Source organism: Onychostoma macrolepis, chromosome 05, assembly GCF_012432095.1.
Source record: "Onychostoma macrolepis isolate SWU-2019 chromosome 05, ASM1243209v1, whole genome shotgun sequence".
Lineage (NCBI taxonomy): Eukaryota > Metazoa > Chordata > Actinopteri > Cypriniformes > Cyprinidae > Onychostoma > Onychostoma macrolepis.
Genome location: NC_081159.1, coordinates 33,324,894 through 33,339,852, shown reverse-complemented (window position 1 = coordinate 33,339,852; position 14,959 = coordinate 33,324,894). Strand labels below are relative to the sequence as shown.

At 36.8% G+C, this 14,959-nt stretch overlaps 2 protein-coding genes across 4 annotated transcripts; one reads left to right on the top strand and one right to left on the bottom strand.

Moving 5' to 3' along the window:
* The first annotated feature begins 1,173 nt into the window (after positions 1–1,173).
* Positions 1,174–6,112, top strand: si:dkey-251i10.2 (uncharacterized protein LOC562682 homolog). Of its 3 annotated transcripts, XM_058774555.1 has the most exons (8): positions 1,174–1,955; positions 2,091–2,145; positions 2,466–2,530; positions 2,830–2,918; positions 3,369–3,481; positions 4,509–4,618; positions 4,799–4,863; positions 4,994–6,112. In XM_058774555.1, the coding sequence occupies exons 1-8, from the start codon at positions 1,774–1,776 to the stop codon at positions 5,101–5,103; spliced, it is 789 nt and encodes a 262-aa protein (XP_058630538.1). In that variant the 5' UTR covers positions 1,174–1,773; the 3' UTR covers positions 5,104–6,112. The 3 variants fall into 3 exon arrangements, with proteins under 3 accessions (XP_058630538.1, XP_058630540.1, XP_058630539.1); XM_058774557.1 differs by lacking the exon at positions 1,174–1,955 and having other exon boundaries at positions 2,063–2,145; positions 2,466–2,654; positions 4,994–6,104; XM_058774556.1 differs by lacking the exon at positions 1,174–1,955 and having other exon boundaries at positions 2,063–2,145; positions 2,466–2,918; positions 4,994–5,763.
* Positions 6,113–6,180: 68 nt separating this feature from the next.
* On the bottom strand, positions 6,181–14,110 carry si:dkey-251i10.1 (uncharacterized protein LOC100038774 homolog). Its single transcript, XM_058774554.1, has 4 exons — positions 13,727–14,110; positions 11,872–12,358; positions 7,619–7,759; positions 6,181–6,773 (listed from the first exon to the last, which is right to left on the bottom strand). Exons 1-4 carry the CDS (start codon positions 13,835–13,837, stop codon positions 6,616–6,618), a joined length of 897 nt encoding a protein of 298 aa, XP_058630537.1. The 5' UTR covers positions 13,838–14,110; the 3' UTR covers positions 6,181–6,615.
* Between the last annotated feature and the right edge of the window lie 849 nt (positions 14,111–14,959).

Sequence of the window (14,959 nt, the reverse complement as noted above, 5' to 3'; positions counted from 1 at the left end):
TTATTCTAGGTACACCCTATAGAAGAATTTGCTTTTCATTACTCCCATGGTGAATCAATGCAGCAACATATTTTGTGTTAAAAGAAATCATAAAAGTAGGTTGGTTTGTTTAAAAGCATGTAAATGTGTGGTGAGGTGGGCATCGGAGTAGAATCATTTAGCTAAATTAATACAGTATATTTGTGTGATAATCTGATACCAGCAAAGTTTGTCCCATATACTGTTTTGATCATTTACTTTGTTCAATCATTTAAATTAAGAATAATTGTTAAAGCTGCTTAAACTGCTTACAGGAGATCTGATAATTTAATATGGCAGTAGTAACAATGTATTTATTTTATGAGATGCTTAATATATTTTCAAATATAATGATTTCAATACACCAATTCAAAATATCATGGTTATCTTTAAGTTGGAAACCAAACTAAAAATATATTGACTATCCAAGTCTAACCATGTCATGTCATATATCATGTCAACAAATGGAAAAATTGGCACGCTATTATCACGTCAATAGGCCTTTATCACACTTCCGCGTTCGAAAAGCGGAAGATTCAAATAGTAGCGTAAAAGAACTTCCGCTGCAGCCTCTATCAATGGCTGTGCCCATAGCACGGCATTGTTGTGGATTATTTATGTAGAATTCAGCACATATACGTCTTCTAAAGACACCAATCTCAGTTTACAACAATTAATTGAGTATTATGAAACGATGGAATATGTTGTCACGATATCCCGATGCGTATTTCGTGACTTAAACAGGAGCGCGCGAGGCATACTGTAGGCCTATGTGTAGGCAATTCTTCACAGTCTGATCACCTTATTTCAATACAGAACAGCGAAAAAACTATACAAACAATATCACATTAATAAGCATTAGAATTAGCCAAAGCTTAAAACATTATGACTAAAGACTGTATAGAAGGATTAAATTAAAGAGCAAACTTGTATTAAACAATGCTCACATTTTTTTCACGCGCTGACTTTGATGCAATCCTCTATAATCGCATCAAATTTAAGTTGTTCAAATAAAGAAACATTTCCAGCCCATAGACGATAATTAAAAATAAGTTTAATCATCTCATTCGTGATTGCGTGCAACGATTGAATATCATTATACTGTGAACAAGAACGGGAGGTTAATCACAATAAATATAATGCAAAAATAAACAATATAATATTAAAAATAAAATAAAAGTCTAAGTGAGTATTCCTCTGGCAGTAACTTGAGCTGCGTGCTCTTCATTAATCTGACAGTCGCGTCCCTCAGATAGGCTCATGTTACACATTAAAATGAAGGATGACATGATACATGGTATGGAAACGGTATAAATACGCAGTTTTAACATTGTCGTTTATTTCGTCAGTGTTCAACTGAACTAAATTACTTGAATTTTCTTCACAAAACTGGCGTCTGTCCATTGACAATAAAGCAGGCGGAAATTCCTTTACGCTACTAATCAGAGCCGGATGTGACGACACGCGGACTGTGATAAAGGCCTATTATTGTGCCCTCAACAGCAGGGGCGTTTTTACCGCAAATGCCATACTTTCACATATTCTTCATAAAAAAATGGATCCCCTGTAAAGCCCAATTTATTCTTCTGCATCGAGTGTTGCAAGGCATACCCTGATGCACACCTCCCCAAAAATGCAGAAGTATAAATTGGCCTTAACACTGCACACAACAGGCAGTCAAGCCAGCTGCATAACAACAACACAGTGGTTCAACAGGAAAAAAAAAAAAAAACTAGTTCAACAGTAAGTCACAAGATGGACAGAGCTCCCCCTTCAGACACTGCAGACCCTGCACTCAGATTCTGCTCTTTGGTTCCACTCACAGTCATAGTTGGAAATCACTCTGGCCTGATCCAATCCTGTGAAAGAGAGAGAAAGGAAGAACACAAGGCAACCAAAGCAACACATGTACTCCCTACAACAGTAACTCTCAGGATGTAAAAACATTCTTTAAATTATCTTAAAAGAGACACTTGACATTTAAAGACAGCATAAGTTCACCTTTTAAGTAAAACATGCCACAAAAATATGTGTGTTAAGGTTTAAATGATGATGTGATTTAAATTGATCAGCATGAACACCTCCAAAAAACACATTCACTCCAACTGGTTTAAAGTCATTGCAAAGGTGAGTAAGAAATTACTATCTTCATTTATTTCCTTTTGCAATTTCTCTGATATTTTGTGATCGCTAGTCTAGCTTAAGCCTTCTGATACTCTTTGAGATCACAGTAGGTCTCTGTACATTTTCTGATTTAAAAACATAGGTTTTAGCGTTTAATGGTTTATAAATCAAAAAAAAAAAAGGCTGTTTACCAAAGACCCAATCTTACATGCAACCACCCAAACATTACAACAGTAGAATAGTGAATAAATTGAGCAAGGAAAATGTACATTTTCCATGCTCATTTCCTTTCTAACAGAGGATGTCTTTGTTTCTTTGTCCAGATCAATGACAGATTCCTGAAACTGAAGACATGTTTCCTTTGGAAAGCCATCCCACCTGATACCATGTGAATACTCTATGCAGGGGAGGGGCAGGGTCCTGTGCTGGCATGAAATAGCCATTTTTTATGCAGTTGTGACTCAGCAAAAGTGCCTTTCAAAATTCGATTGTCCACGGCATGATCTGGGAAAGTGTGTATAAATTAGTTGTGTTGCACTGTACGATTGCAAATGAGCTGTTGAAAAAGCCTGTTTCAGGAATCATGGATGCTGTGTTTTTTGGGGTTGTCATACTTCAAGTTTTGACATCTGTTCTGTCCTTTCCAAACGGGGCACCGACTTCAACTTGTGTGGATATGATGCCCAGGCATGGAGGGGTACAGCCCAAGCCAAACCCTGCTCCATACACCATCCATCCAAGCAGCACAACTTTTCAGACTGGCAAACCCATCACAGGTAGGGGACAATTTGGATAAAGCAAATACAGTATGATGGGGTCACTGTTTTAAGATACATTTTGTAAATGGATTCATGAATTTTTCCAAGATCTGCATGTCTGAATCCAAAGTTTACAGAGTTCTTGCTATACTGTTATGTAATTCATAATTGCATACCAAGGAAGTGTTATATGGAAAATCCTCTCAATCAAGAATTTAAAATGTGTTGCCCATAAATCTATTTGGAAATAAAACTTGGAGATGTTTTGTTTTGCTCTGTTTTTCCATGTTTTTAATGGCATCTTAGTCTCCACAAACTTTGTGATACATTCAGGCCAAATTTTTGGGAATATTTTAACTGCATTTATAAGAATTAAGCAGTTTAATTTAATTCATGTATATCACTTAAAATGAGGACAGTGGTGATAGCATCACTGGATTTAATGTTTGGTCATTTGTTGTTTGTCAGTTGTAATCAAAGGTCCAGACTATAGGGGCGTGCTCCTTGAGGCTCGCTCTGGATCCGACTCAAAAGCAATAGGAACTTGGCAGACACCTCCAACTAACACAAAGTTCTTAGAGGTAAGGCTTTGGAATGTGTAGAGTTAATGATTACGCTTCTATGGTACTGCAATGTTTATATCTGATATAGTATGCATTATGATCAGATATGATTCAGATGACACAGAACCCCTTTTTATCATTTAGAAATGTCAAACTATACCCGTTACAAAAATGTAAGTTCTTTTCATAGTTGCCACAGTTAACACTAAGTGGACTAATTATGGAAACTCCAGTCAGGGACTACATATTGTGACGGGAGGAGCCAAGGACAGACACAGTGGGTGTGGCGTCAGGCCTCGGAGAGGCTTTTATTTAAAAAATAATAATAATAATAATCAATAAAATAAAGTGTCCAGGGGGAAGAAGTGTCCAAACGAAACAGGGGGATCTGGTGTCCTCGTCGTGCTGCGGGGCTCGTGAAGGAGAGCAGTGTTCCAGGAGGAAGGGTCCAGGGAAGGGGCGGAGTCCGGTGGCCGCACGCGCTCCCGCTCTAGTCCGGTTACGAGGAGCGGCGGCTTCTTCTGAGCGGCGGCTCTTCCTCGGCCTTTGGCGGGACTTGAACGGCCCGGCATCCTGGCCCGTCGGCCGTAATACGGGTGCGGCTTTCATCCTGACTATGGATCCTGCGGCTCACATCCCTCAACGCACCCTTCCTGGACCCACGAGGACACCAGCGTGCATGCACGGGGGAAGGGACCGGTCTCTCGAGGAGAGGCGCGCTTGGCATTTAACAGCGGCGGTGATGAGGCTTCATTCAGTCCAGCTGTGCCTCATCACACGCCGCCAGCCCTCGTTGATTCTACGCCCCTCCTCTCTTACACACCCACTCCCGTCGGGAGCCTGGTGAAGGGCGGCGAATAAGGGACGGGGTGGCAGGGCAACCGACTCGTCACAATATCTAGTCATTCTGTAAGATAAAGAAACTTTTTTTTTTTTTTTTGTTAAAGGGAGTGGGCATAACCAAACATTCAGAAATATGTTATTTGGTATACCAACAAGTGTTTTAAATTTAGTAATTGTTACTGAAGGTTGTACACTTCCCTAGTGTTCAGGAAACCAGCAAGGTGCAATCACTCATGCCAACACCAACATAAAAAACAACTCCACCGTCTATACCTGGATTCCACCAGCTACAGCCCAAAATGTCTTCTTCAAGTAAGAGTGAACAAATTCATACTACATAACCGTACTAATAATGTAAGTTGTAAGTTTGTGCAAAATAGTCATTTGTATGCTAATACAAATACTATTGTTAATTTTAGATTAGAAGTCCCCCCCTTAAATATTGCATAAAAATGATCAAAATACTTAAATATTTGTCCACATATTCCATAGGGCCACTGTAGCCCAGCAGCGCATTGTGTTCTGGGTAGACGTGATTTCTTCAACTTTGACTTCCAGTGAGTAAATATTGTTTTATACATTTATGTAAAAATAAAAGGCTGTCACAAGGTATTGATAATTGTACATGCAAGGAATAATCCATGCACCATTTATTAAACAGTTTGACTTTTGTCTCCTATTTATCAGGTGGAGGAACATTACTTGATGTTGTACACGATAGTGCTGAAAGGATTGTCACACCTGCCCTGTTACTTCTTGTTGTCCTGCTGGCAATTGTTCAAAACCTAGTTGCTTAAGAATGATCAAGACTGATTAAATTAGCTCAGTTACTCCGTATAAAATATTTAACCAGTATTATACATTTAGACACATATTTTTATTTGCCTGACTAAATAAAATAAAAATAAATAATGTAATGAACAAAAATGTTTTATTGTGTTTTGGGTTTATATTAATGACCAGATGAATTTACATTATCCCATGCACATAAATCAATATCTTGTCACTCTGGTGAAAAATCAGGAACATTATCCTGCTGATTACACAGCAATTTACCAAATAAGTAAATGGACATGCACTAGTTATTTGAATTAAAACAACTTTATTTTAAGAAAGAGACTGCAGAAAGCACAAATCAACTAGAATTTTTTTGTATGAAATCCATTGTCTGACCAATGGAAGATGAAAGGAGTGTTTGGGAGACAGGCACTATTTTTGTACTACTACTGCTAATAATAATAATATTAATAATAATAATAATAATAAACTGATAGTTCAAATATGCCTTAGAGATTTAGGTATCATGTTTGATATTTAAAGGTCAGTTATGGAACATCCTTATTAAAGACACAGAAAAGTTAATTCATAACTTCAACTTTTAGACAGATGACCCACTATAAGCTGCGGCTTGTTTAAAACCCAGGAACCAGAGTGCCAATCATAAAATTTCTCTTAAAGCTGCTTTGGAATAATGTGGATTGTAAAAAGCATGACAAATTTCATTGAAAAATTGCTTACAACAAAGTATAATGTCTACTGTTTATTTCAAAGCATGTGAAACCTCTCAAACAGTAATATGCTGCATTATTTCTACATCAGTATGTTGCATGTTTAATTCAGAAAGTTGTCTCAAAAGTATTAGTACCAACCTTTAATCAGAGTTAACGGCTTTCTTCCCTTTTGACAAAACACAAAGAACAGTCAAATAATAAACAAGAATTTGAATAAAACACTCTTGTGTGTCCAGAGGTGACAGCTCAGAATATGAAAAGCAATGATATGTTTGATACAAACCAGTAATAAAACAACACACTATGAAAAACAGATTCCAATTATTGTTTATTAATAATATTAATAATACTACTAATAATAAAGTGAATAATATATTTCACTGTTCTTATATCACCAATGATTTGTATCTGAAATAAAATTCAATTCAGTTTTAGCTTAGGTTTGGAAATAAAATGAACAAAAACACCATTAAAATATAAATATATCTCAGCTTCTTCTGGTATTGTAACTCAAATTAAGATTAACAACAACAACAACAACAACAAAAGACTGCAGCTGTATTACTTCCGGTTCATTCATTTCACATGGAATAGTGTAAGCTAGGGAAGAGAAGAAACATTTAAGAAAAAAAAAAAAAGAAAGAACGAAAATCATTATAAACATATACACATATACTGTATTATCATAAACATGTATAATCTTTAATATAACTACTAGTACAACAGGCTTCACAAGTAAAGCAAGAGTCTATTCACAATACACAACTTTTTCTTTAAATAGTGAATTTTATATAATGTTCAAATAATCTTCTTGAGCTCGTCGTACAGAACCAGGACGAAGGCTCCACCCATGCCCCTGAGCACATTGGACCAGGCACCCTTGAAGAAAGCCTTGCCACCCTCATCACGTGCAATCTTCCTCCAGCAGTCAATAGTGCCGCTGTACATTATGTCAGCTAGAATGAATTAAATAGTGCATAGGAATAGTGCATCCAAAAAGGAAAATTTGAAAAACATTTACTTACCATTGAGCCATCCAAGATGTAGATGAGTTTCTTTCTTTGCCAGAACAGATTTGGAGAAATGTAGCATCACATCACTTGCTCACCAATGGATCCTCTGCAGTGAATGGGTGCCGTCAGAATGAGAATCCAAACGGCTGTTAAAAACGTCACAGTAATCCACAAGTAATCCACACCACTCCAGTCAAACAATTAACGCCTTGTGAAGCGAAAAGCTGCATGTTTGTAAGAAACAAATCCATCACTTTAAACTGTCACTTCTGTCCAAAATGTGAGTCCATAAATAACACTTCCTCCAGTGAAAAAGTCCATCCCCTGTTGTTGTCTCACATCAAAATCCACCAGCGTTATTCTCACCTGTAAATGGTTGCTTGATCTGTGCATATTTCCCATACTGATTCAGACGAGATGACTTTTCACTTGAAAAACAATATTATAGATAGAAGAATCATATTTTAGCTGGAAGTGACAGTTTGAAGTTAAAAATATCTTGATGAATTTGTTTGTTACAAACATGCAGCTTTTCACTTCACAAGACGTTAATTGGTGGACTGGAGTCATGTGGATTACTTGTGAATTATTGTGATTTTTCATTCACTGCAGAGGATCCACTGGTGAGCAAATGATGTAATGTTAAATTTATCCAAATATGTTCTGATAAAGTAACTATTTTTCAGCATATTTTCATTTGCTTTAACATCATATAAAGACTGAACTGAACCAAACACCAAAAAGACCAAAGAATTTTGGGTGGAACATGAGAGAAAACAATTGTCTACCTCCTTTACGTCCTGACTGCATCATCATACGACGACGTACTGTGTCAAAGGGATATGATGTGAAACCAGCAATGGCAGTGACTGTGTGAGCAATCATCCAGCTGACAAAAATATGGGTGTTATTTGGGTCGGGAAGCATGCCTGTAAAAAAAAAAAAAACTGATATTTTATACCAAAATAACAACTACCAAAATGAATGCAACTGCCCATTAAGGGTTAACAATTTACAATTAGTTGCTTAATAAAATAAAACACATTTTTAAGGTGTTATTGTTGCACAGTATTTTTGTTTTTAGTGTGGATAGACAAATTATTAAGATTAAGTAAAATAATCTTCATATTTCCACAACAAGATCAACAGCGCTTCTCATCTTCCCTTCCTCCCTGACTCTACAGCACAATTTCACCATCCAGCTAGGTTCATCAACAATTACCCCATCAAGTTCGGTCAGAAATCTCTGAGTAATCTTGGATGATCAACTGACCTTCAAGGACCACAATGCAAAGACAGCTCGATCATGCAGGTTTGCATTACACAACATCAGTAAGATCAGGCCCTTCTTTACGAAGCATGCTGCACAACTTCTTGTTCAGGCCCTTTTCTAGGCGGAACTAATGCAATGGTCTTCTGGGTGGACTTCCTTTATGTACAATCAATCGGATGACCACATCTCCAATCCACTTTCTGTTCAATGCACATGTGTGTGTGTAAATTAGACTACTAGAACAAACCTCCTTAACAGTATTTATGCTTGAACGCTCAACTCCAGTGTACCGAGGTAAAGAACATGTAGATCTAAATAATGAAATTATCATATGACTCCTATCCCTGATAGGTGGAAATGGTGTTGTTGCAACTCTCCCCATGTTAATAATAATAATAATAATAATATTGTGAAATATTATTACAATTTAAAATAATGGTTTTCTATTTTACTGTATTTCTGTGATGCAAAACTGAATTTTCATCAGCCATTACTCCAGTCTTCAGTGTCACATGATCCTACATAAATCATTCTAATATGCTGATTTATTATCAATGTTAGAAACATGTTTATTTTACAACCTGTGATACTTTTTTCAGGATTTTTTGATTATTAAAAAGATGTTTAAAAATAAATAAATAAATATTTTATAACATAAGTCTTTACTATCACTTTTTATCTGATGCATTCTTGCTGAATATTACTGTGGTTTTTTTATGTTCTTTTAAAAACAATAATGGGTCCAAACTTTTGACCGTTACTGTATGTACATATTAATCAAACTTTATCTAAGGTAATCTCTTTTTTTTTGTTTGATGAAGATGTTATTGTTGTTATTATTTTGCTGTTTTATTTAATTTAATCACAGTTCCAGAATACCACTTCAGTAAGGGCTTTTATAATTTATTTCCTAGCTGGGTATGGGCAGGATTTACCCATCCCATTTAATCAATATTGACTACAGATATTGTATTATTAATTACAATAATATTATATTATGTCTTGCATTGTTACCTTAAATATGACATATAAAGTATATATATATATATATATATATATATATATATACACACACAAATCAAGCGGAACAGAAAGACACAATCACTACTAAGCAGAAAAAAAGTAATTTAGTTAAGTTAAGTGTTATGTTAGAGCAGTAATCCTAATCATCAGCCAAATTTAGAATATACACCTGAGATCCTTTATTTGAACCATTAAAAAATGTTTTAGTGTGTTTTCTTTTTAACTTTGAATACAAACTTCTCTGCTTTTACTTTTTGTAGCTATTTTGCTAGTCAGCTCCTGACACAATGTCATTAATTGTACACACAAATTCAAAGCGTCCCATCTGGGTAAGTTTATATTTAGAATACATTGCAATCACTCCAAAATAGATGACAACAACTCACACACCTGCATTAGGAGCTGTACCTCTTTGCGTGCCTATTTAGCCGTTTGCATCGCATAGTTCGCAGCATCTGAAAGATGCATTCGTTACGCAAACATTCAGAAGGCGGAACCCACTTTGAAACTACAACATTAATTGGTTTAATTGCAGAAGAGTGACAATTCAACTATATCCAATGAACAATGAGTCTAGTATTTCTGCCCGTCTTGACTGGTGGACTAGCACATAGGGAATGTTACGGTTATGGAGGCCCCTCCTCAAAGCCCGAGGCCCTAGGCAATCGCCTGCTCTGCCTATAGCTAGCGCCGGTGTTGTGCCGAATTCTGACCCCCGCCAGATTATCACCCCCCTAGTATTGGTAGGTTTAGGTTTAGGTGTGGGGGAGGGGTTAGGATTAGGCAATCAGGTAGCGATTTCAGCGAGGGGGTAATAATTTGGTAGAGAGTCGAAAGTAGGCACAACACCGGCCCTGAATGTATGTAAATTATAGTGCGCAATGGGTGCACCCCTATAGGCTAATCACTGCAAAGCTGTTACTCGTTAATGTAGATCGGGGGTGTCAAACTCAGTTCCTGGAGGGCCGGAGCCCTGCAGAGTTTAGATGCAACCCTAATTAAACACACCTGATCCAGCTAATCAAGTCCTTCAGGTTTATTTGAAAACTACACGGTTTGTGTGTTGGAGCAGGGTTGGAATAAAACTCTGCAGGGCTGAAGCCCTCCAGGAACTGAGTTTGACACCCCTGATGTAGATCATCTCGATCTCAAAGTTTATTTAAAATAATCAAAGAAGCTTTACACTGCACAATTAATCTCTTATTTACATCATGTCTGCACTTTCTTTGTTTTAAAGAGCGAATTCCTGAACGTGTAACTCAGCAGAACTTAACAGTTAACATTGGTGGGCTTAGGGTTAGGGTTGCATTCATGAAATCAAGATATGTCTGTGATTGGCTATATTGCTCATTGCTGCTGCAAACACGCCGTGAATAGAAACATGACCAGTGGATGAAAAGTCCCAAACCGCAAATTGACGGGATTTTTGTGATGGTGTTTTTGCTGCAGGTCTAACAGTTATAGCAGGCAGCGCTCCAGTTTATCTGTATGTCGACATGTTATTTAAAAAATAAAAATAAAATAAAATAAACACGAGGTAGGCCTGTTATATATTTTAATGCCAGCGGGAAAACGACTATGCCGTTCTTCAAAGCGCATTAAAGGATTCAGTGTGTCAACTCTTCTTTTTTTTATTAAATATTATTTTATTCTATTTTTCTCTGTTCTCAGAAGTGCTGCTGGTGCGTGATAATTTGAGGGTGTGTGAATCCAAGTTTTTCTGTTGCTCTGTATGCTGCTGTTTGCATGTTACAAGAAAAAATTTGTTTGTATTTTTAATGTATCATCACAGATGCTTGTCCATTCTATTTTTTTAATACTAATTTATTATTAGTATTGTTGCGGCGTTTGTTGGTCAGGGAAACTAATCCAAAATGAGCATCCCTACTCTCTACACAGGCTATAGTCGGGGCTCGCATCAAGTTCAAGACATTGATGCTTACGTATGTCATTATGTCAGGTTGAGTTAGACCTATTGGACTGTGCCATCTAGATTTTCATGCCATAACTTTGTATTTAATCACTGTTTGGAATCCTGAAAGCTTCTAAAGTTATTTACATAGAGTTGTATGGTCCCAAGACCTCAAAACGTGTCCCTTTTGTTTCCTAAGGATTATTTTTATTATTATAGACCAAATGCTTGCTTTTCATAAGGATGATTATTTTTTATAATAGCATTTGTGTCATTAGATAAAAATTAATGTTATATGTCTGATCATGGGCGCTGATCACATTGGATGGCAGCAGAAAGTGTGGCACTTACAACAGACTTTGAAATAGCAGATTTAACCTTCCTTGAAACATGTTACACGGAATAACTGGAATGACTTCGATTCCAGTCCATCGATTCAGCCTAGGGCTGCACTTTTTTTTTCCTTAAAGTGTTTCCTTACATTTTCATTAAAGTGAATCGGTAACAAGCCTCTGTGATGGACTGTAATGCATCCAAACATATGTTTTGATAACATTATTTGCAATTGTGGTTGCTGAATAAATGCACCTTTGATGCTATTTTAATAGAAAAGCTAACTGTGGGATAAAATAAACGTGCAATAATTCTAATGAACTGTGAACAGATATTACTCAAATGAAAATTTTTGGATTAATAATCACAATAATAATTTGAACAAAATAATTGTGATTTTCAGCCTTAGCTCTGTCCCTGATGTTAGATATTCTAGTCATGGCCCTGGAAGTCACAATTAAGGGGCAATCTGCTTTATGTCTACTCCTAATAAAACCCACCTTTTGCGGTGTCATAGATGCCAAAGTAACCCGCCCTGTAGATGATGATGCCTTGCACAGACACGTTGAAGCCCTGATACAAGCCTCTTAGTCCATCAGACTTAATGATCTTTGTTATACAGTTTCCAAGGCCTGTGAATTCTCTCTCTGCACCAGCCTTTCCGACATCAGCAGCCAAACGGGTTCTGGCAAAGTCAAGGGGGTAGACCAAGCACAGAGACGTGGCTCCAGCAGCACCACCAGAGGCAAGGTTACCAGCAAAGTACCTCCAAAACTGAGTACGCTTGTCAACACCATCCAGAAATATCTTCTTATACTTATCCTTGAAAGCAAAGTTGAGAGCTTGTGTTAGGAAGTACCTAATGACATTGGCCAAGTTGCCTCTCCAGAAGGACAAGAAGCCCTGCTCCTTGGGAATACGTACTATACAGTCTACAATACCTTTGTATTGTTTGTCTACTGTAATTTGCTTGCTGGCATGCTGGATCTGTAAGAAAAGGGAAAAATTTTACAAACGATTTATCGATCAATCAATTTTTCAAGTATCACTACACCATTTAACCAATTCAAGTTTATTGCATGACCTTTGTGTCACCAGTTATGAGACACCAAGTTGTCAGTCAACATGAAATATTTCAATACCTTCAAAACATTTATTGGTCTGCTTTTTCAGAAAAGGGACACATTTTAAATGTTTAGATCTGCTGCCTTTATCAGCATTAGTATACAAATGTAATTAAAGCGCTCAGCAGACATAAACTAAAGGCCAAAACGTTTTCAGTGGCATTGGTAGTCTTGGTTGCAACCCTCCATGAGGCTATTAGGCCTGCCCTGATAGATTGAAATATATTGGAAAATATATTGAAAAATTGGGTCAAGTTGATCGCTAACCAGAATAAAAGAACTCAATGGTTAATTAACATTAGGATTACAAAGTGTGGCGTCCCCTTCTTGCAGTCCAAAAACGCTGCTCAAAATTTGTAATGGGTTGTTTTTGATTATGATATTTTAAAGAGTTATGCACATTGAACTAAAAAAAAAAGTAAAAAGAAAAGTAAAATAAAATAAGATTCAATGAAAAGCCTTAAAAAAAACACACAATTAGAAAAATATATAAACCTACCACATAAATTATGAATTTTTAGATTGTTTTCATAACTGTTAGCCTTGAATATTGTTACTAAAATATCATGTATCCACAGCCCACGTTAAATCTAAACCTAACCTTACAAATGACGTTACACCAGTGGAAACTATACGAGTCGACAAAAATCTTGTTGATTATAATTTTGACTTGCTGTGTGATGCTGTCAATATGCAGGGTGCGGGTTGGGGGTAGTCTCATTATGTACTTGCAGAAACATACTTTGCAGATATTATAATATGGAGATACATTTCTATGACTAATTTCAAATTGTAATTTTGTCTGCCCCTGAAAGGCCTCACAAGGAACAGTCGAAATAAATAAACTGCATGTTGAATGATAACGTTTGTTTTAACTTAATGCTCTTTAACTTAATACAAGAAGCTGACTGGGTAAATAACAATATTAACAACTACCTTGAAAGAGTGCGCAGTTGTGTGAAAAAGATGCTTGTGGAAGATGCGTTAATTTCTATAGCAATGGCTCCTGGCACATTTTTTATTTAATAATCATCATTGCTCCAACTATTTTTATTATAATAGAGTTACACAGCATCATTAAGAGCATGATCTAACAATAATGGACAAGAGCATATTAACCAATGGGAAAACGTGTGAGAAAAAAATAAATAAATAATTCATACGTAATTTATAACTTAATGCATGTTACACGTGCGAAGAGTAATCTATGCAAGTTTGTTGTAAAGCGTACCTGAAGGAGCAGCTTGACTCTTTCTATGGGGGCAACAGCAGTTTCAGAGATCGCAGCGGCGATTCCACCTGCCAAAAAGTCCTGGGCAAGTGAAATAGCGGTCTCACTCATTGTGGCGTGATGCTGCTGGCTAATGACCGAATTTATAGATGTTCGATGACTTTTCTAAGGCCCGATCGCGAGATATGATTAGATGTCTGTTCTTTTGTTACTGGCCCATCTGTGCTTTAAGGAGGAGGAAACCCGACCTCTGTTCGGAAATATTAGGTGCCTGCAGGCTATTCGGTTGCACTGCCTTCCTGGAAAAACCAGTTAGATCAGCTAGTCAACCAGCATCATAGGCACTGCTCTCCTGGGTGATCGGGGGTTCGAGCACCCACGGGAATGGCTGAGCAACCACAGAAAAAACATGAGATGGTCGCCATTAATTTTAAGCAATCAAAAACTGATTAAGATGCGGGAACCTCTCTGATTGGTGGATCTCATGTTAGTTCATGGCCACGTTCCCTCTAAGCGCATGTGTGAGGCTGCACACTTTTTTGAGACCGCACAGAAGAAATAAAATGCTGCGCATAGAGCAGCAAATGAGTTGGGAAAGCCATTTGATTGAATTCTAGCAAATGTGAAATAATTGCAATGCATGGGCAAACTGGTATAGAGTTAGAGAACCGGTGAATGTGGTTAACAGATTTCATAGAAAGAGAAAGATGTGTGCCAAATGAGCTGCTGTCTATAAAATACTTTAATGGTTGCGGACAAAATGGCTCAAACCGAGAACCAACACAAACGTTGTGAAAAGATATGAAATAAAATCCTTTGTTCAAAATCTTTGTCCAGTGAGACAACAACAGATGCAGCACATCTTGAGTCTCCATCCTACACTCTTAAGAAAAATGGTTCTAAACAGTACCAGAAAAGGGTTCTTCAGCTTGTAACAATAGCAGAACTCTTTTTGGTGCTTTTTATAGGCTTTCATAAAGAACCATGCTTTGAAAATGCTATATAGGACCTTAATGGTCTTTTTAATGATAGTTTATTTTCATTAATATTAGTACATTAGTATATTTATATCTTTAAAAGTATTATTAATATTATTTGTATATATGATTTATTAATATAGTTTTTTTTACCCCTCTATCTGCCTGGTCTTATATTATCTTGTAGCCTCTATTACGGTGTTTACATAATAAAACGACAACAATAGCATGTCAATTAGGTACTTTTATTTATTTT